We start from the raw sequence: 21,741 nt of genomic DNA, 5'->3' as shown, positions 1-21,741 counted from the left end.
ATATGCTTGCCCTAAAGCATTGAAGGCAATGAAAATATTACTACATATTTCAGACAAGTGAAAAATGTATTCTTGTTGCCTGTTAACACATATCACTACCAAGTATCTTTTTAATGTTGCCTATATGCTGTGCTGTTTGTTAGTGGCTTCTATAGTGTCTTTACTTTAATCTCTATGGCACTTCAGTCAATGCTGCTGTCAGAGAAAGCATGTGCTTCAGGAAATGGAATTCTGGGGAATATAGTCTGCCCTCCATCTTTATCCACCTTTCCTCAAGCATATCTTGGGCCATAACAGGTTTCATTTATGACTGCAAGTGTGGTGTGCAAAGTGCAATTTCAGATGGTATTAGGGTTGCCACCTGGTTGGTAAAAATGTTGCTTGAAGTCTAAATTATTATTAATTGTTACCCAGAATGCAGAGGTTTCACAGTACCCTTAAAGAATGATGTCAAAGTGCAGTGACCATTTTTGAAGCTGTCCCTTTGCATATAAAGGTTTTGCTTGTAAATCACACTCATGAAACTGGTGCTGGTTAAGATCATAAAACACTATTCTGCTACTTGATCTTAATGTTAAGTTTCCTACGGTACATTTTCCATACCAATACTTTTTTGTACCAGAGGAAAACCGGAAATATCAAGATGAATAGCAGTCTTTTTATAGTCTTGAAATCCTAAATGAGTTTACCCTGCTACTGGCAGAGAGAAATATCAAGGGAGTAAGAAAAATTTCCTTCCTCTTTCTGTGGATAGCAGAGTGATAGTTTAACGCTGGCCAACCTAGATAAATTATGTTAATTCTGCAAACACATTTCTACAACGTGACTTTGAGCAGTGGAAGCAGACACTTGAGAGTGAGGGGGGGGGGTAGGGGGAATTCAGGTTTCAGCATTACAAGAACATTTTAGCACTACTCATCCACAGTGAAATACCTTCCTCTACATCGTGCAAGACATGGACTGCTGTCATGTATGTATTTATTTCATATAGGTATTTAAGAAACAGCTAATGCATGCTATATGTTCAGTGTGTATGTGTGTATAGACACAATCAGTGATAGCTGATCAATGAAACAAGTAACTGTATTTTATTTGTCCTGTTAAATTGAACTTTGATACACAGTAAATGATCTGTCTTTATGTGTGTTGTCCTTTATATGCCATATAATGCAGAATATTCTGTGCACTTAAGTATTTTTAATTAAGAAGGAATGGTTTTGGTTGCTGTGGATATAGTGCTGTGTGGGTGTTGTTCACTGTTGAAATAATCATTAAACCCGAAAATGTGCTCAGACATTTCTATCTTTTAATGAGCCTTTTAGGTTGTTTAGGTTTCTACAGTAAACCTTTGGATAGTATGGATGTTGGGCATAATGCAGTACCATATATTTTTTGTCTCTGTTTGCCAATGTTTATTTTTTTTTTTTTCGTTTTAAGGGAAATAATTTCAAAATTGAAATGCTTTTCATGCACGCAAACACTCTTACCTCTAAGCTCACATATATAAACACTCACATAAATGTAAGTTTTCTACCCTTATGTTTTGACGTTAATTGTATCAATAATATTTTTATGAATTATCTTAAAATTATGCAATAAGCTTTTTGTGTAGTACAAATTTCAGACTTATTGTAATGTTAATGGTAATTTTGTTGAATTTGAAAGATTGTTCAGTACAATAGTAATGTCTTCCAAAAATATGTTATGCATGTTAGATATTTTTGTTTGTTAATTTTCAATTTTTTTTTTTCATTCCACAAGTATTTTACATAGTGGCTTTACCATTTAAGGAATGGCAATGAGAGTTATGTTATTGTTATTGAGAAATTTGTGTTAGTGTTTTGAAGGTGACTTCTCGCTGCCCCTTATTTATAACCACTTTATTGTATAATTGCCATCTGGAGACACAAAGTACAACAATATTAATAGGGCAGGGGGTAATTTATGGTTTATAGTATTTATATCTCAGTATAAAGAATTTGCACTGCATAGTACTTCATGCATGTGATGCTCACATAAAAATAAACAAAACAAATAAAATATAAATCAGGGGCTGGCAATTAGAAGATGATATACATAGGATAAAATGTATTGAAGCTTTCTGACTGAAATATCTGCATCTTCAAAAGTCCAGTACTGGCATGCCACGTGAATATTGATTGGATAGATATCCCACTTATGCCATGATGGCCACCTTTGTGTCCTAAGTGTTTTTGAACTTGACCTATCAACGTCCTCCAAAAAAAATAAGACAATACAAAAGCGATAAGGCATTTGTATTTAAGCAAAATCTGTTGACCTCAGGTTGAGCATCAGAGCCCTACAGCATTATGACAAAGAAGATTCTTATCTCTTACAGAATTCAGAAGTGTCATTCATAGAAAGAATAGTGACATATCCCACATTTATTAGTAACATGCCACTGTTCAGTTTAACCTTACACTAATCTTAGTTTTCAGTTAAGCTGTCTTGCAGCCCATTTTAGATCTATGTGTGTTACTGGCATGGCTCCTGATCCATCCTATTAGGATTTTGCCCTGCCCCCCAAGCCCCACTTCAGCTCCAGTGAAATGGGGGAGAGGGGACATGGGGACATGTCACAAAGGTGTGTGAGTAGGGAGGGGGAACAATTTAAGCAAAGTTTAAGAATGTTTAGCAATGGATAGCATACTAAGGGGTTCTGACATTTCTAAAAAATGGGGAGTTTCTTCTTATAAGGGTCACTTCTTCATTAGGTTAAAAACGTATTTTTGGAAGTTGAGCTTATTATTAAGTAGCTTTGAATAGTATTGAGGGTCAGTGTCTACCTATTTATTGGCAATAAGCTATAATAAGCTATAAATTTTATATCAATAAACTTCAAACCATAAACTGACTGGCAATCATCATTGCCACAGCCAGTAATACAGCCGCAGCCACCGCTTCCTCTGGCAACAGACCTGACCCCATCTGTTGATGAACTGATCTTCACAGAGCTACAGTGGATGGAAAAAGTATAAAAGTGGGCACAGAATCTGGATTGCTTGCAGAGGGATATATGGCACCAAGGAACGCCCATTTAATTTTCTAGATCAGTGAAAACCAGGACATTTGGGAGTACATGAAAAAGTATTGTGTAGCAATTGTAAACATTCCACAGAGCAAGGGACAGCAGGTGTCTATGCAGACTAATTGCATAGGATCATCAAATTGAATAACCAGACAGATGTTACCTATGTCCACTACAAATGAGCTTAACTTTATTGCAAAATAAAATAGCACAAAAGTGCATAAATAGCACAAAAAAAGTAAAGAAAAAATGCATCTTTGTTGCTACCTCTGTCCCAGTCATCAGAAGTAGCAAAAGGGCTTGTCTACAAGTGATTGAGATCCAAGTAATCCTGGTTTAAACAGAGCAGATAAACTATGTGGAATATGCAATAATTTTCTGCAAACATAATTCCAATGTGAATATGACATGACACTTTCCAATAAGATCCATCTCTCTGTAGGTCCAGAGTATTTCCGTGGTTCCATAGTTATCTGTTTGCTAATGTATTTCTTGCATTTATTGAATTTAAATTAATGACTTAATTATAAGTAGCCCATAGTGTAACTGGAGTGCTAAGATTCAGATACTTTACAGATTGTTGGAACAGACTTTCTTTGTTGCAACTTTGGGACTGTACCCAGTCCATAGGTCCTCACATGATTGTAAATTGTATCTACTGAACCCTACAAAAAACAAAATTAGGGGTCATCTTTCTGAATCTTCTTATGCCCAGGTTCTGGAAAAGACTGCAGAATCTGCGAGTTAGTTCCTAAACTGTTGTATCCTCTTCAGCTGATTCCTTTGGCTTGCTGGAACTTGTGAGAGGCCATCCCAACCATCTTAAATAAAAAATAGTTTTTATTTTACCTAGGAGATTAAAGACATGAAACCATATTATAAAATCATAAATAGCTTGCATAAACTAAAAATAAATTATCCATCACTGTTTGACAAAAAATCTAAAGGATAAATAATTATTAAGACATTTTGTTGGAGAGTATTCATAGGTCTCTAGATGATCCATTGGTGGGAGGATCCCGGTAGCTGTGGTGGTAGGCAGCTTACATTATATATAAATTCACATTTTAGTGACCTTGTTATTATTACATGATGTATTAATTTTAACAATGACAATAATTTTATGTATATAGTAGAGAAAAGCCTGGCTACCTGGGGCCACCTGGTTGAATCTGTGAACAGTGCAGGCTGGACTGTTTTGTATGCAATTGCATACCTTTGTAGTGACAGACACTGAAATAGTATGTATAAGTCATGATTTTCTTAAGGTTACCTGTATAATAGCTAAAAGATATAATCAGGCTTCTGATAGATGCTTTAGTCATGTACATATAAAATCCTTTTCAATAAGTTGGGGGAAATACAAACTATACAGATTTCAAAGCAATTGTAATACAATGAAATATAATTTAGCTAGTTCTGCTTCTTTCAAATCTGGCTAATTAAGCTTTGCACAATGGCCTCTTAGCATCATGCAGTGCACCCTCTAGTTACTTTGTTTGTGAAATGATGTTCAGTAGGTAAAAGCAGTAGCTAATGGTCTTTTCTCCCACAATATTCAGCAGTAGGCTGAGCAAAGAATGATCAAGCTTAACCACAATTGCTGTGTGTTTTTTCTGCTCTGGAACAACATAAAAGATCAGTTTCAGTTGTAAAAAAATTATATGTTTTGTGAATAAACTGTCCTGTACATGTCTATGTTACACAATTAAATCTGAGTATAATGGTAATATATCATGTTCCACTTGAAACCATAGTGTTATTTATATTAAAGGCCAGAAAAAATTGCATTGTGTATCATACAGAAAAATAAACATGGGCCAGATAGATAGATAGATATATAGATAGATAGATAGATAGATAGATATACTATCCTTGAAAAAGGTCCCTTTGAGGACTGAAAGGTTGGACTACTTCTGTGCAATTTGTTCACAATAAAGTTGTGATTTTTTATATAGGGTGTACCAGTCGTGAAATAATTTTTTGGTATAAATTTAATTTGGCTGTGCACCCCACAATATGATGATTTTTGGCATCAGAGTGCAGACACTCCAAGGACAGATATATATATTAAAATTCCAGGAATGGTGCATATAGAGAACTCCAGGTACAACTTGGGTGCATGGTTAACATAACATAATTAGTAAGCACAAACAAACCGCACTCACAGGACTTGTATGAAGCAAAAAAATGGTGTTTAATTCAATGTTTTGACTTAGACTCAAGCCGTCTTCAGGACACACAATTAAAATGTGATCAAGTGATGAAACATATAGCTGAAAAGGGCACCAAACAGTTTGTGCAGAGCCCTCCCCCAACACTACCTCATTCCCTGATCGTGACATCATTAATGAGATGACGTAAAACAGCTGTGTAGAAAGACCTCCCACAAGTGCATTGGTAATAGAAATCAAGGGCTCCCTAGCCCTACATAGCTGTGACCGTAACCCACCTAACATTTCCCTTTTGGAAAAACAAACTGCTGCATACGGTACTGAAGCTCCATACTTACACGCACCATCATCACTCACTCCACAGTCCTGTGCGTCCGCTTCTTTCTCATCTCCCTAATATTGCCATAGCGACCATCCGTCATCTCTCAGACACCTTCTGCCAGAGCTATACTTAACCAAAAGTCACATTAGGCACATTTACCCTCTCCAACTTTTGAACCATAGCTACCTCCGGATCGGGTGCTGCCTCACAGCAGCTACCGTATCCATGGGGCAGTTACAGTGAGTGTTAGGGCGCCAGGTAAATAAGAAGCAACAAGGTGTCAACGGATATTATAGTCACTTATGCATGGGAGTTTACTCGGCAACCAATAAGGGGAATCTGTGCGCTTAGTAAAATCTTTGCAACACTTGACTATTGCAGGGAGCGTAATATTAGGGTACCTGAGCGAGCATCAGAGCAGCAGTTCTGTAGTAACCCGTAGGGCCGGTAACCATACTGAGAGTACTCCATATGTGTATTTGCAAGCATCCTAAGGCAAAAAAGGAATAAAAATCAACTTATTAAGCTACAGGGTTTCAGTTGGGATATACCATGAAAAGAGCTACAAAAGGGGAAAGTTGTTAATAAACACTACAAATACTCATTAACAAAACATATCAAATGTAGATAAACACCTGCAGAATTAAAAAGAAACAAGTTGTGGGTATGTTACACAGTAAGCAAGTGTCAATAATCAAAAGAAATGGGACATGGGTAAGGTTTTATTAAGTCCCTTTGGAGATAACGTTTCCAATTTGAAGATCCACATAGATTCTTTTTTCAGAAGCAATGTATAGAATTCACTGATTAAAGAAGCAAATCAACATATCCAAAACACCTATCTCACAATAGACAAGTAACCAGATCACCAACCAGGAGCCAACAAACAAACAGGATGCTGTAGTCTTATGAGAGCTAACCAGAATTACCCGTTAAAGGAAAAGCCTTTTGAAAATGGACAGACAGATGTTCTTTCTTCCCATGTTGTACTTTACCTGTAATAACTTAATAAAGACATTATAAAACAGACAAAACAAGTACACTCAGCCTTAAGAGTCCAGGGTCATAATTAAGGATGCACCTAATCCCAGATTTGGTTTTGGATTTGGCCAAAGCTAAGATTTTTTTCACAGGATTCAGATGAATGCTTTGTTCTAGCTGAACCAAATGTAAGACTTAATACTACACTACATGGCTTTACCCTATGTGACACATGAAAGTCACAGTTCATTTTTAATGCTTATTTAGGTTTAGGATTCTGAAAAATCTTTTGTGGTGGATTCGGTATTTGGGTGAATTGTAAAATTCTGGATTTGGTGCAACCATAGTCATAATGCTTCTATAAAAATTCAAAATAAGTGTGTATAGGAGAAGGATAGTGTAGATCATGTGGGGATATTTGTAATCATTTACCTGATGCCCTGTGCTGGTGCAATCATTTTCCTGCATCTTCTTTCTTCATGGTGCACAATTAAAGCCAAACTTTAATTTTAAAAAGCTGTCTTTTTCACTCTGCTGTGCATGCCTTGGCTCTGGGGTTTAAAGAAAGAAGAAATGGAAGAAGAGAGTTGCTCTGTAGTTTTTGCTAAGAAGAACCCTGGGCCAGTGCAGTTTTCTTCTAACAAAGACCACTGACTCCGGCTATATGTCAAGAAATTGTTCTTTTACAAAATAAATAAATAACATAGAGGGCGATTATCCATCCACTGAATTCGGAATTGTTCCTATAAGATATCATAGTTACATAGTTAATTTGGGTTAAAAAAGAAACAGTTCATCAAGTTCAACCCCATTAAGCAACTTGCCTTGTCAATTGGTTCTGATTATTATGTTCTCTCCAAAAAAAAAAAACTGACCCAGCCAGTGTAGGTCTCTATTTGCCAATGTGCACTAACAATTAACCATATATATATTTAATTATGCAGAGAATAATATACTCCATACTGTGAATTATAGAACTATTAGAAGTCACTGAGGAGTTGTGTAAACATATAAAAGTTCAAGGCATCAAGTCACCACCTTCTCTATGTTGCACAAATCCTAGTACATATTCTCTGTACAACCCCCCCATGCTTTCCTACAAATTTCAGTAACTGTGCTGCAAATGTTGACATCTAGCTAGCGTCCCTTCTTTCATGTACATTGACCACCTGTCCTGTTATGCTCAACTCCTGACACCAGGTCTCTCCTTCTCCACAATGTTCACTGCCTACAGTGCATCCTCACCTCACACCAGCATCCATCCAACCTCATCTACCAGTTCCTTCATCTTTTTTATGAACTACAAGAAACAAGATGCAACATCCCATAAACCCATAAGAATTTTTCTGAAGATATATATTGTAAATATGGTTTATATATACACAAAAATATTCCCCCAGAATTGCATGTGCATATTGTTAGGAGACTTGAGGAGGAGGGCCCTGCTTTTGAAAGCTTGCAATCTCAGAAGGAGAGTACGTGAGATATACATTATAAGTAACCAGTGTGGCTGTAGAGTTTTATGTTTAGCCCACGTGTTTAAAAATAGTGTGGGAATATGCCAGTAGAAAAAGATAGGAGCGTGAGGGGGAGCAAGTGTGAGTTAAAGAAGTGTAATGCCATAAGATGGAACCTGATCAAGAGAGCAGTAGTTATATAATGAGAAAAACCCAGTAACACTGACTATGGGGTGAACTCACCAAATAAAGTAGGGGGTCCAGGTACACAAGCCCCAAACCTTCAGCATAGAGAAACAAATATTACTCCATGGGGGAAACTAAACCAACAAAAATAGGGTGGTGCAGTTAAATCTTACTTTTTATTTAAAGAAAAAGCATCTTAAACTAAATGTTGGGTTAAGTGCCCTTTCTTTCATTTTGTATGGTAATCGGTACATGTATGGTGGGACAGACATCTGGCAAAGGCCTTGGAAGTTGCCTGTCTCAACGACTGGACAGAGCAGTGGCAAAGTTTAGTGATGAATCATCAGATAGGGGTAGAATTCTTTTGTTTCTAACTGCATATCTGAGGATTTAGCTCTGAACATTAGTAATGAGCGAATCTGTAGCATTTCGCTGAAAAATTTGTGAATCTTTGAAAAGATTGCGAAACGCCAAAAAATCTTTTCTTCCCAAATTTTGTTGCCCGTTTCGCGAAATAATCCACCAATGGCGAAATTTGACGCAAATCCATGCCTGGCGAATTAGTTTGCCCATCACTACTGAACATTAATGGAATCTGCAAATGATCTTTCTAGCAACCAATGGTCTCCGTAAAGATCATAATTGTATGGCCATCATTAGGCATGAATGAGTCAGGCTATTTTTTGTTTGAAATTAACAATTTTTCTAGGGAGCAGGTGGTAAGATGGGAGTTAAAGAGATGATTGATATTATGCTCTGTTAGTGTGGAGAACAGTGCCTAGGCAACCTGGCCGGCTTGACCCGCCTACCCCCCCAGCAGCAGCACAGAGCATGTGCAGAAAAGCAGAAAAGAAGATGGGGGTTACTGGGGGCATCTTTGGAGGCACAGATCTTCACCGCTAAAGGGATGTCGTTGCCTTGGACTTGTACAGAAGCGTAAAACACAATGACCAACATTTCTAGACTATTTCTTTAGTTAAGCTTTAGTTCTCCTTTAAGAGGAATATCTGAGAAGAGGCAAGGTAGTAGTAAAGTGGGTCCTGTAGGGCAATAAATGATTGCAACTCTTAGAGCAAAATGGATGTCGATCCTAACTGCCTGGGCTTTAAAGAAAAGTTGGGGGTAGGGATTCGGCCTTTTTCGGCCACCCCATTCTCTGCTATCCCCGCCCCCCAATCATTCGCATCCACATCCTTTTCACTCTTAAATGGAGCACTGGGGACTGGCATTTTTTTTGCACTTCCAGTCCCCAGTACTCTGTATGTTTGCAAATTTTACGCACAGCTTGGCGGCATGCTGCCCTAGGCCCGGGCCTTTGTGCCTTGCGACAAATCCGGACCTGCATATGGGCAAACTGTGTGTGCCTTTTACATATGAGGGATAGATTTCTATGACCCAGACTCTTCTAATTACTAAACATAATCACAATACATATTGTTTAATTAACAGGAGAGTCTTGTTGTTATTTAAATAATGACTTCTTTCTGCTTTTCCACTCAGTCCACTGATCTGCATATTGCAAAATCATTCATTTTCCTCTACAGCAGTAAAATGTGTTTCACTTTAAAACAAGTACTACCTTCACATCGCTGTGGGCACCAATACAGACATACATATTTGAAGTAATGCTGTTTGCCCACATGCCTATTTCTACCACAGTGACTTCTGGTGATGCATGCACAGAAAATAATGCTGACTGTTAATAGGGACTTACCCTGATATGTTTTGTATTTAATGTCTCCTTATTTAATCCTAATTAAGAATATAGTAAAGCAAGTATTAACATGTGGTTGTACTGGTCATTGCCCCAGTTTGTTTTAGGTGGGGTGGAACTTCAGTAGAGTAATCTGTAATCCACTGTATTTACAGTAGATTTTCCATTTATCTATAATCCTTATATCATTTTAATGATATTAAATAGGGCATATTTTATCGATTATTCAGCATCTTTTAACAGTTATTCTCATTACAGCTCTGACTGAGTGTCTGATTTTACCCACAACATTGTTGACCAGTCTCTTGTGTGGACAGCATTACTATATTCAGTTAATATCTGTTTCTCCCAACAACATCTTGTGCCTTCACTCTAGTAATACTCCCACACCTAATTTCTGTGTATAGACTTTGGGCTATTTTTGGATATATTTTGTTTAGAATTCTACCCGTTATGATTTATTTTATATTTATTTCTAATTATATTTCTTTCTTTACCTTTCCTATAAATACCTAGTGTATTGTATCTTTTCTTCAAAATTTTCTTCAAAAGCCTTCCTGCAAATTATGGCCTATATAAGGAAGTGCTAGGCCTGACATCCATTTGGGCATAGCCAGAGCCTGAAAAAACATTTGATGGCTGAGGAGCAGTCAGAGGAAGGGCAGATATACCCATATAACAAAACTTTCCCTTCGTTAACATTGTAATCAGCACAAATAAACCACATTACTCACTGCAATTTGGCTTAATCACAGGGAAAATGTGAAAGCAGTAATTTTCCTGCGAGTAAGTTAAATCACCATGAGTGATCAGGCCCGGATTTGTGGCAAGGTCACAAAGGCCTGGGTCTAGGGCGGCATGCCGCCCAAGCTGCACTGAAATTTTGCTTACATACGGAGCAATGGGAACCTCTCCCCACTGCTCCATACGTGAGTTTAAATGGACGCACAAATGCACATGTGCGCCCAGGGAGGGTCTTGAATGCACATGCATTGAAAGGGGCCAGGCACGCACAGGTACCTAGCCACCTCCCCCATCCCATTTGCTCTTACATGTGTGGCGAAGTTGCACCCTCTGCAAATATTAAGCACACATAACTTCGGTAACAAGAGTGGCTATAGAGGAAGCAGACCACATGGTCTGGGCCCCCACCCACGACCATGGGGTCTGCGTCCTCTACAGTTACACCACTGACTTTTAGCAATTACAAAGCTAACGAAGAGCAAGGTATTTATGGGAAGATTTGTCACCCATGGTAGTGAATTTTTTATGTGGGCAACAAATTTCCCTGTGTCATTGCACTAATTAATTGGTTTTATCTTTTTGTCTAATGGTGTTATCCAGTGCCACTTGAACATTTGTGGTTGTTCTTGGCATTTTATCTCTACATAGTTTCTGAGAAATATAAATATTTTAAGCCGTGTGTGCAATTACCCCTCCAGTTTTACTTTTGGAATGTCAACATTCTAATTTAACAATTGTTTTAGTGTTCAGCTTTGACTTCATTTCATAACTAATGATGATTGTTTTATGACTTGGGTAGATGTCATTTTATGTTCAGAGATACATTTCTTGTGTCCATATAACATGGTATTAACATTTATTAATCATATTAAACAAAAATTTTGACTCTGAAAAGTAACGAGGATAATAATAATAAACATCAGTACAATCCCTCAAAAAAACCATCAGTACAATCCCAAACCATCAGTATAGTAAGGTTATTATATCATTTATTTTTCTGTAAAATATGCCTTGGGCTGTCACCATTGTACTGGTAAGGTGTTTAGGCATGTAATTTATTACAAAATATTGGATACATTTTTTTGCTAAAGTACCCAAATCCTACGCTACATAACATACATTTCATACATTCTGTATATATTAGCCTATGAATGGACAAATCAATATCAAGCTAGTTGCAGAGTAATACCTAATGCTTTTAACTTACTTGGAGAGTGGTGTTAGATGGGGTCAAACTACTAAGAGCCAGATCCTCTGGATTAAAATTGAAATGTCCAGTAATTGCTTATAATTGTGGATGCTGCCCTTGAGGTTGAGCCTTCTGATAATAGGGGGACTATTTAACATTATTTAATAAAAACATTGACCAAATAAATCGCACATCTACATGCACTTTCAGTGGTCATGTACCTCTGTGTACAATATATGGCAAAAATGGGAGCAGCCACTTGCTATGCTATTGCTATTGCTATGCATCATGGTTTTTACGTGGCTATTTCTTGAGCGACTTCTGCTGGAACTTACTTGCTGCTTGAATTTTTGGCATTGATTCAAGTAGTGTAAAATAATAGCATCAAATGCAGCCTCTAGCGGATTAAAATAAAACATACCTTGATAAATTCATCATTTATTACATGCAGCACAATAAATAGACCCTTAAATTTTCTCCTTAGCGGATGACAGGACCACCACTGTCCCTAAAGACGGTACATTTAAATACTTTAGGCAATTAATTCCAGTTAGATTGAGTAACCAAATAACAGTGCCAGAAACTTAACAATGATTAGAAGCAAAAATTGCTCTATGCATAAAATATATTATAATGTCCCAGTAAACTCTCCACTCACTCATTCAGAAGATACTTATTGAGTGATATGTGACCTCTCAGGGGCAGACTTATCCAAATGTGAGATTAGAGTGCACACAGAAAATTTCAACCGCTTTCTATTCATTCCTGTGGTATTTTAAGCATATTTAGTAGTGAACTTATAAATATGCTTCTAAGAATCCCATAGGAATGAATAGAAAGTGGGTGAATATTTCTTTGATGAGCTCTAATCTCACATTTTTATAAATCCACCCGTAAGTGTCACATAATTTAATTATTCATTGTCTAGTAATAATGAGACTCCTTTTTTACCATCTAAAAACAAGAATAAAATGAATTTGGTTTTTTTGGGGTTTTTTTAATTGTCAGTCACTTTTTTGACATTAGTAAGATGTAGTCCACATCTTGGTGTGCAATTTGGGGATTTCCAATATCTATTTAGTAACCTGTTGTAATTAACTTTACAGTTTTAATAGATACAACAAGGATTTTTTTGCTGTTTTAAAGACACAGTACCTTCAAAACTTTTTTTATTTTATTGGGTTTTATTACAATCCAACATTTGCATTAGTGTTATAGCAAAACAAAATTTGCAAAGATTAAAGAGTCATGTTATGCACTGTTACAGATTGTTGTTATAATGCTCTATATTTAACTTGGCGTTAGACATATCATTATAGAAAAAAAAAATTATGTGTTAAGTAAAGAAAACTGTCCGTTGTCAGGGTGTTTTCGGTTATTGGATTGAATTTTTATATAACCAGGGGGGAAAGGAAAAGGGTGAAGTTCAGGCAGAGGGGTTGTCTGGGAACAGGTAGCGACCTGGTGGTTAATGACCCTCAATTTAGTATTGTTACTATATGAGGAAAGCTCAATTATCTATATGTCAACATGGCTCGGCAAAGTCCACACCCCCACAGTTATTAACCAGTGTGATTAGTATGGTCAATTGAACCTGTTATCTTTGTTTCTAAATATGTTTGCCAGAGCCGCCAAGTGGCCCAATGGTTTTGTTTGGTTTTGTGGGAATCGGTATGTAAATCCTCGAATTTGCGGATGTCCTCCATTTCTTGGGTCTATTCTGTAACAATGGGTAATGTTGAAGATTTCCAATTTCGGGGAATTAATATTTTGGCTGCGTTGAGTTCATATTGAGTAAGTGATTTCTTGTATGATGAAACCGGCTGAGTATTGTGATGCAACAGGACTGTTGCTGGATCTTTGGGGATTATTAACTGCAATTTGTCATTGCAAATCTGTAGAATTTCTGTCCAATATTTTTGTATCTCTGAGCAGTCCCATAGTATGTGTATAAGAGTGCCTGGTGACACTCCGCATCGCCAGCAGCTGTCCGAGGTTCCCGGGAAGATTTTGCTAAGTTTAGCTGGGGTGTGGTACCATCCTGTGATAATTTTATAATTATTTTCCAGTATTCTGCAGCTCCTTTGTCCGGTAAATGATTTGAGTATTATTCCTTCTAGTTCTTGTTCTGTAAATTGCTTATTTAACGCTTTTTCCTATTTTGTAAAATGTGGTAGTCTTGGGGAAGAAGTAGTTATTTGTGATAATAGGATTTGATAGATAGAAGAGAGGAGGTGATTTTTGTCGGCATAGGTTTTCAAAACTAGTGTAGATTTGATCCACCATGTTGCCTTTGAGAATGGGTAAAACAAAGCTTGCTATTTGATGGTATTTGAAGTATTCCGAATTTGGCAGAGTGAATGTATTTTGCATTTGTTCCCATCGAGGTAAAGAGGCTTTAGGGCATAAATGGAAAATTTGCGATATGCTGTGGCAAATTACCTACAATACACCTCTAAAACTGAGACTTCAGCTTCTGCTGCATTCAAGACATATGGATCTATGTAGTGCTTCAGGAGACAACAGATTTAAAATGGAACTTTAATAGAAAATTCTGCTTTGATCGAGCACTGTAATGGTTGAATTGAGCTCAGTAGAGGAGGTTAGAAGAAGAAAATAGGCATAGACAATCAGAGTAAAGTTTCTATGGGGACCAGCAATGCCATCTCCTTATTGGCTGCTAGACTGGAGGGTGTGTTTGGTAACCTGAGTTGAGAAGAACTGAGCATGCTCAGTAGCAACAGCCAAAGTAAATTCCTGAGGGAGGGGGCCGAGTGGGTTAGAGGAGAAGAAGGAACCTACGTAATTAAGGGGATCCTGTAGCCATACTATTAACCTTTGAACAACCAAAGGGGCAAATATTTAAAGATGTCAAAGAGGCTGTTGAGTAATTAAATTTTGTTGTGGGGGGTTTACATGTCCTTTAAAGGAGAAGGAAAGGCTAAGTCACTTGGTAGTGCCAAAATGTTTTGCCGGCAAATTCCCGGGACTGGCGCATGTGCATTAGAGTGAAAAGCCGATTTCTCTATTAAAGTTCGGCTTTTTCACTCTACTGCGCAAGCACACGCGAGCGAAGCAGGAAGGAGGAAGCGCTGCAGGTACCCCGGGCTGGTGCAGTTCTCTCAAAACAGGGGCTCCAGCCCTGGGTAAAAGGTAAGCGATTTAAGTCACTTGGGGGTGCCTAACATTTTGACACCCCCAAGTGAGTTTGCCTTTCCTTCTCCTTTAAGGGAGAAATACAGTAAAGAAAATGGCACATAGTGACAGGAGCAGGGAAGAGATTATGGCAGACAGGGAGAGGAGAATAGGAAAAAATAGACATATGGGTGAAAAACTGACAAATAAGGATAGCATGGTACCTTACAATATAAGAAATAAGAAAATGGCACACTGGGAGTGGAGGAGCAAAGTGAGCAAAATGACTGTGAGGAAGGAGAGACACTGAGAAGCTTAAAGGAAAAATGGGAGATTGCCACCTTTGCCGGTGATTGTCGTGGGGCAGGGGGCGGGCAGTGATATTACAGGGGCAGGGAAGAGGAGAGCCATGATATCACTGGGTGGAGCTATGACTTTCCGGTTGCCCTATCACTGTATCCTAATTTGGAAAACTGGGCTGGAGGTTTTAACCTGGACAGCCCTTTCCGCAAACCCCATAAACAACAAAAAAAAGACAGGAAAAGCAGTAGGAAATGTGGAATGACCACAGACAATAAGGGACTGAAAGGTAAATCATATTTGTAAAATTGATTTATTCAGATATGGGATCCATTATCCAGAAAGATCATCTCCCATAGACTCCATTTTAATCAAATAATTCAATTTTAAAACATATATGCTTTTTCACCATTATAATAAAACAGTACCTTATATATAAGATATAAATACTCCTTATTGGCAAAACGATCCTATTAGGTTTATTTAATGTTTACTTCGCTTTGAGGCATGACCCCTTATCTGGAAAACCCCAGGGGTCATTTATAAAATTCACGCAGTGCATATTTTTTTTGCAAATGGTTGTTTGCGCATGTTTTCCCCTAAACATTTTGCCCTGCAGTGCCTGTCTTTCCTTTTTTTTGCAAATTGCGCGTAAAAATTCGCAAAAGAGATTGTAATTTGTATGAGCATGCTCACAAGAGCTTACACTCTAGAGAAACACCTGGTTTCATACATATATAATCTCTAATATCATACAAATAATTATATAACTTAGTCATGGACGGCATTTAAATGTATTATTCTACATAACAATTCTGCATTACAGAATGAATCCTTCAGAAAACCACAAGAAGAAGCCCTTGACATCCCTCTTGATGATCCTGATGCTAATGCAGCAGCTGCTAAAATTCAGGCAGGCTTCCGTGGGCACATGACAAGGAAGAAGATGAAGGGTGGGGATAAAGACCTGAAAAGCAAGGATAGCAAAGATGGCAGCAGCACAGGAGGAGAAAATGAAGGTGATTAAAGAAAACTGCAATAAGGTGCGTATCTTTGCTGTAAACATGTGTTTGATTCAGCCAACTGAATTATTAAATATAAAAAGCTATAGTTGACACTGTGACTTTACAGTTTGTTTTACTCAAGTATTGTCTAAAGTTACTGCAACCCTATAACAACAAATGTATCCTCCTGTGTTTATCAGCTTCCCCTGTTTGCCTCCCCAACTTAATTCCCCATGGGTATGTAAATTACCTAGCACAATTCCTGTTTACCCTTTTGCCTCCATTCCTTGCATCATGGAATATATATGCAGTGCCTATGCTGCTGTACCTCTGGGCTTGCACTGCAGCTCTGTGATAACTATTCAGATTAATCTCAGTTGCATCATGTTTATGGGCTCCCTCTGGTGCAAAATTGGGTGAATGATGTAATAGTTCTCTGCTATTACATCAATGATCTCTATGCATTTGCACAGTCTACTTGTCCAGTTACTGCTCACTATCCATAGTTAGGTGATTTAATACCCCAGCCAGTTTCTTTCAGTATAGTAGCAATTTGCATTTTTTTAGAGCAGTAAACCCCAACCAGTGGCTCGTGAGCATTTTTAAATCTCTGGCTTGGAAGCAACTTTTGAAAGCACTTACTTTATTCCACGCAAAGCCTAGCAGGCTAGCTAGGCCGCATGGGGTCACCAAATAGCCAAATCACAATCCCAGTTTTGCATGCTCAAGTAACTTTCTTCATGCTTTTGTGGCTCCCCAACCCTTTTTACACCTGAGTGTGGCTCCCCTACTTAGGCTATCATAAGGTAATATATATGAAAGCCAAAGCTAAAAAATCTGCATTAAATATCCCCACCTTTAATAATGAGCAAACATTAAGGGCATACATCGAGACCTAGAGTGAAAACTGTTATATTAGTTTTTTCTTTTTTTCTTTTTCTTTTTAACTTGTTATGTGATCTTTAAGCCTTACAATTTTCTAACATACAATGTGACAAGCATGTAAAGAATAAAGACTAATGTATCAATGATACCTAACCTAACGGTCCCTGCCAGAAGCACGGTAGGAGGGGGATAGCCAATCACAGCCCTGCACTCACACAAGCACAGAGAGGCTTCAGTTCCCTATCAGGTCAGCCTAGCTGCTGATTGGTTCCTATCCTACAGTGCAGTGTATGGAGGGCCGCCTGCTCCCCTGCACATCCAGAGAATTCAGCCAGCAGGAAGTGGAACAGATGGGCGGGAACAGTGGGGTTTTGGTGGAATTTCTCAATAAATCAGTCTGAAACACAACTTTTTAAGCACAATCCTTCTATATCTAGAGGAGTATAATTCACTGGTACATTCTTAATTTTTAGATGATATGTCTCCTTTAAATGTTTCTACATTACAAAGTATTTTGGGGTGACTTTGTATCCTGTGGAAGAGGTGTGGGGCTAATTGCTGCCTTTGGGGCAAATAGCTACACTTTTAATTCCACTTTTGGAAAACTGGGGCAACTATTACATTTCCTTAACAACTAGTAGTTAATGTTTTGGATTTTGAATTACTTTAAGCTGGTTAGTGTCCATTTTAGCTAGATTGTGTTTATACTAAATGGTATTGTCATATAGTAGTTTGCTGCACAAGAAAATTTGGCAAAAAAATTGCTGTTTGGAAAGTCAATAAAATTGTCGGTTAAGGGACATATAAACACACAATAATGCCTGTAGCTATTTCAAAATGTAAAGCTAATGCCACGCATAGCATATGGCGCACTGCATCTATGCATACCACTTCTGAATAAATGGCTAATCAACCCTGCAGCATGAGCATTTTATAGACATATGGTTTTAAAGGGTAGTGTTGCCAGATCATGTCTTTAAATAAACAGTTAAGTGTAAAAATGAATCTGGGTAAAATAGATTAGACCAGGGGTGCCCAAAAGGTAGATCGCAGTCTACCAAAGATCACTTTAAAGCTTTTGGTAGACCACAAGGTGGGATGCCATCCCACCACTTCTTTTTTTCCCCCAACATAACAGAGCTTTTGACTGCAGCCATACTGCTGTGTTGACACTTGTATAATGTTATGTGGGCATTAAATGTGAATTTGACGCAGCATTTATATATTGCTATGTGTATTTAGGTATTAAACTAACTATTTTTATTAAAGTAGATCTCATGATGGAGGCCAGGTGGCAAGTTGGGCAATAATGTAATCTATAAAGCAGATGTCTAACATAATAGCCAGGACACTACTTTCAGCTCTCTAACCTCTTAGTTAGTCAGTGACTTTAAAGGGGGCACTTGGGACATAACAGTTCAGTTAGTTTGTGAGCACACAGGTCAGGTTCAGAAGCATGCTAACTGAACAGTTATGTCCCATATGACCCCCCTAAAGTCACTGATTGGTTACTGACTGCTTACAGCTTAGATAGCTGTAAAGGAGGAAGTAGTGTTCTGGCCATTATATTAGAATCTGCTCACTCCAGGGTTATAGATTACATTTTTGGCTAACTAACTGAATTACAAATATTTTTTATTTTGCACAGTCCTTCTGCCGATTCAGCGCTGAAGGGAGATTTTGGTCAGGCGCCTTCTATGGCGCCCGATCAAAATTTTCAAACTGGTCCGATCGGCGAGTCGGCCGATATCAGCAGCTTCCTGTGATATCGGTCGACTCGCCGACATACTATACACGCACCGAATATCGTACGAAACGAGGTTTCGTACGATATTATCGGTGCGTGTATGGCCACCTTTAGTACTAATATTTATTTTGGGGGTTGTTTTAAATATATATGCAGTACATGGTTGCAGATGGGTTAAAGTTTATGGTAAAGGACAAAGAATGCGTTCAGGGTATGAAATGTCATTTTTGTGTAAAACATTGTCACTGCAATATCTAATATCTTTCACATAATAAGAAAGAGAAAATGTGATTGGACAAAGGGCTTTTTCGGGTACAGCATAAAAGTTAATCAGAAAAACCCAAAAATAAAGCATGGTTAAATAAAGAGAAGGTGCAAAGATTTGTGCCACATATGGGCATAAACGTAAAGGGGTGGTTCACCTTTAACCTAGCTTTTAGTATGTTATAGAATGGCCAATTCTAAGCAGCTTTTCAATTAATTTCCATTTTTTCTTTTTATAGTTTTTGAGTTATTTCCCTTTCTCTTCTGCGCTTTGCGGCTACAATGTTATTGTTACTTTTTATTACTTGTTTTTCTATTCAGCCCCTCTCCTAGTAATATTCCAGTCTCTCATTCAAATCAAAGCCTGGTTGCTAGGGAATTTTAGACCCTAGCAACCAGCCCCTGAATTTCCAAACTGGAGAGCTGCTACATAAACTAAATAAATATGACAATAGAACATTTTCAGATTGTCTCAGAAAATTACTCTTTACATCCTACTAAAAGTAAAGTTTTAGGTGAATAGTCCCTTTAAGTTGTTTGTGATTCAGCTGTAACATGGTTCAACAGAAGGTGTCTATAGGTGCAACACCAAAAGGGATGACTGCCTGCTCACAGCAGGTATTGGATAGAGAGCACCCTTGCACCTGGCATATGGTGCTAATGTAGATGGGCACAATAAGCCATTTGTGCTTTGTGTATGATATTTAATGGGCACAATTCTGCACGGATTATTGCACTTCACACAGAATTTAGCAGTTGTAAATTAGCTAAGTGTTTTGCTTATTTGAATGACAAAATACTCTACACATTAAGCTGGGCCCTTAATGCCTGAAAAATATCTAAATTTCTCTTTAATCTAGAGATAATATAATGCTTGCTTCATTGCTGTACAAAAAAAACCCAAAAAACTATTACAGTTAAAATGAGATGTAACAGAAACAGTATGGCACAGTTATATCTTGTCAATTAAATGGAGATATGCTCCACTTTTGCGCTAATACCAATGTAGTCATTAATTATCACGGAAATCTTAGCTTTTCCCAAGAGGTCACAAATGCTGTTTCCAAATTTAGATTTTCTCTTAGCAACACCTTAACAGCCTGTTTCTAAGCACATATGGTTACAACACTTAAGAAGAAGTGCAATATATATATATATATATATTAATTGTATGTTATCTCTCTGTTCTATGTATACACCCTTCTGTTGAACAGGGCTGCACAATATGTTGGTGATTTTTTAATATGTGTTTAATGAATAAACCATACAGGTAGATACTGGATCTTGGCAAACCAGAAACCCCACCTTGCCCTAATGCTTACCATGAAAAGCCACATGAGTTATTTTGCACAAAATCTGATATTTATATTAAAATACGATTCATGAAGCCCTTATCAATCCAGTGCATGAAGGTTATTATAAAATGCCACAGACCATGCCTTGCTCCATTTGAATGAAGAGCAGGTCAGATTTGCAAGAAAATCAGACATGAAAATGGGTGTATTGTTCCCCCTGGTGTTGCCAAGCAGCATAATATACAATGCTTGAGTAAAGTCACAGCAATGTTCTTGTGTTCCTGCTATTTGGCAAGCCAGTGGAAAAAGGACACTAAATTATAGAACCAGAAACAGTGCCTAGCATGATATTCATACAGTTTTCTTTAATGTGAGATAAAACTGATCTTACAGTCTTACAGTCTAGAGCCTTGCGTGAAATGTAGTGCAACCCTCTTAAAATCAGTAAATGCAGTGTACAAAGCTTATAGGTATATTGTCCTATATATGGAGGTGTTAACATTTAAAGCTATCAAGCCTTATTTTATTTTTGTGTTTTTAACTTGGAAGGATAATAGTCATTCTGACACCCCCTTGCATATTTTGGCCTTCACTCTGAGGCTCAGGTATTTTAATAACATTTATTAATGTATGGAATGGTTGACTGTTTCAGATCTTTTGCTTTATGTAGGTTTCCTTTTCTATGCTTTCCCAGGTATAGCAGATGGTACTGTTAAGCCCTGAGGGATTTCAACTCTTCCGTGTGCTGTTTTTAGACTTTATTACTTCATACTGGTGTCATAATTTGAAGAACTGACATGTCACACCTAGTGAAGCATTCACTGGAAATGCTCTGTTAATTTTTTTTAATACCTTAAGTGAGTTAAATATGTAAATATACCTAGCAATAAGGTTTGCTGAAAATGAAATGATACATATAAAATAATATCATATAAACCCTTACTTTAAAGGCTAGTATATTATAAGTATATTTAACCTTTAGTTTTTCAAAAAGGTTTTCAGCTGTAGCTTATTCAGTAAAGAGAACATTCTTTTTCTGCATGTTTGTTGTTAGTTATATCTATTAATATCTAATCATGTGTTGATAGAGCAGTACAGACTGTCTCTTCAAAGACAAGTAATAAAACCCTTTCATACTATATATACCACCTATAGTATATAGCTAGCAAAAAAAAACATAATGTCTCCTGCTGATAAATAATATATATTTTTTCCTTAAATTGAGAAAGAAGATTGCAGTTTGATCTGTGCTATCACAGGAATAATAGAAACTTCAATGAGAAAAAATACACTAA

General features: G+C 37.4%; 1 protein-coding gene across 3 annotated transcripts in view; it reads left to right on the top strand.

The window, feature by feature from the left end:
- spa17 (sperm autoantigenic protein 17) overlaps nucleotides 1-21,741 on the top strand; it is a 73,160-nt gene that overhangs the window by 44,022 nt on the left and 7,397 nt on the right. For all 3 annotated transcript variants that reach the window (XM_012966400.3, XM_012966399.3, NM_001006757.1), the window contains 1 exon segment: nucleotides 16,078-16,294. In XM_012966400.3, coding sequence (XP_012821854.1) covers nucleotides 16,078-16,278 — 201 coding nt within the window. In that variant the 3' untranslated portion in view covers nucleotides 16,279-16,294.

This window comes from Xenopus tropicalis, chromosome 7 (genome assembly GCF_000004195.4).
Source record: "Xenopus tropicalis strain Nigerian chromosome 7, UCB_Xtro_10.0, whole genome shotgun sequence".
NCBI lineage: Eukaryota > Metazoa > Chordata > Amphibia > Anura > Pipidae > Xenopus > Xenopus tropicalis.
The sequence above is the reverse complement of the archived record's forward strand: the minus strand, read 5'-3'. Positions and strand labels throughout refer to the sequence as shown.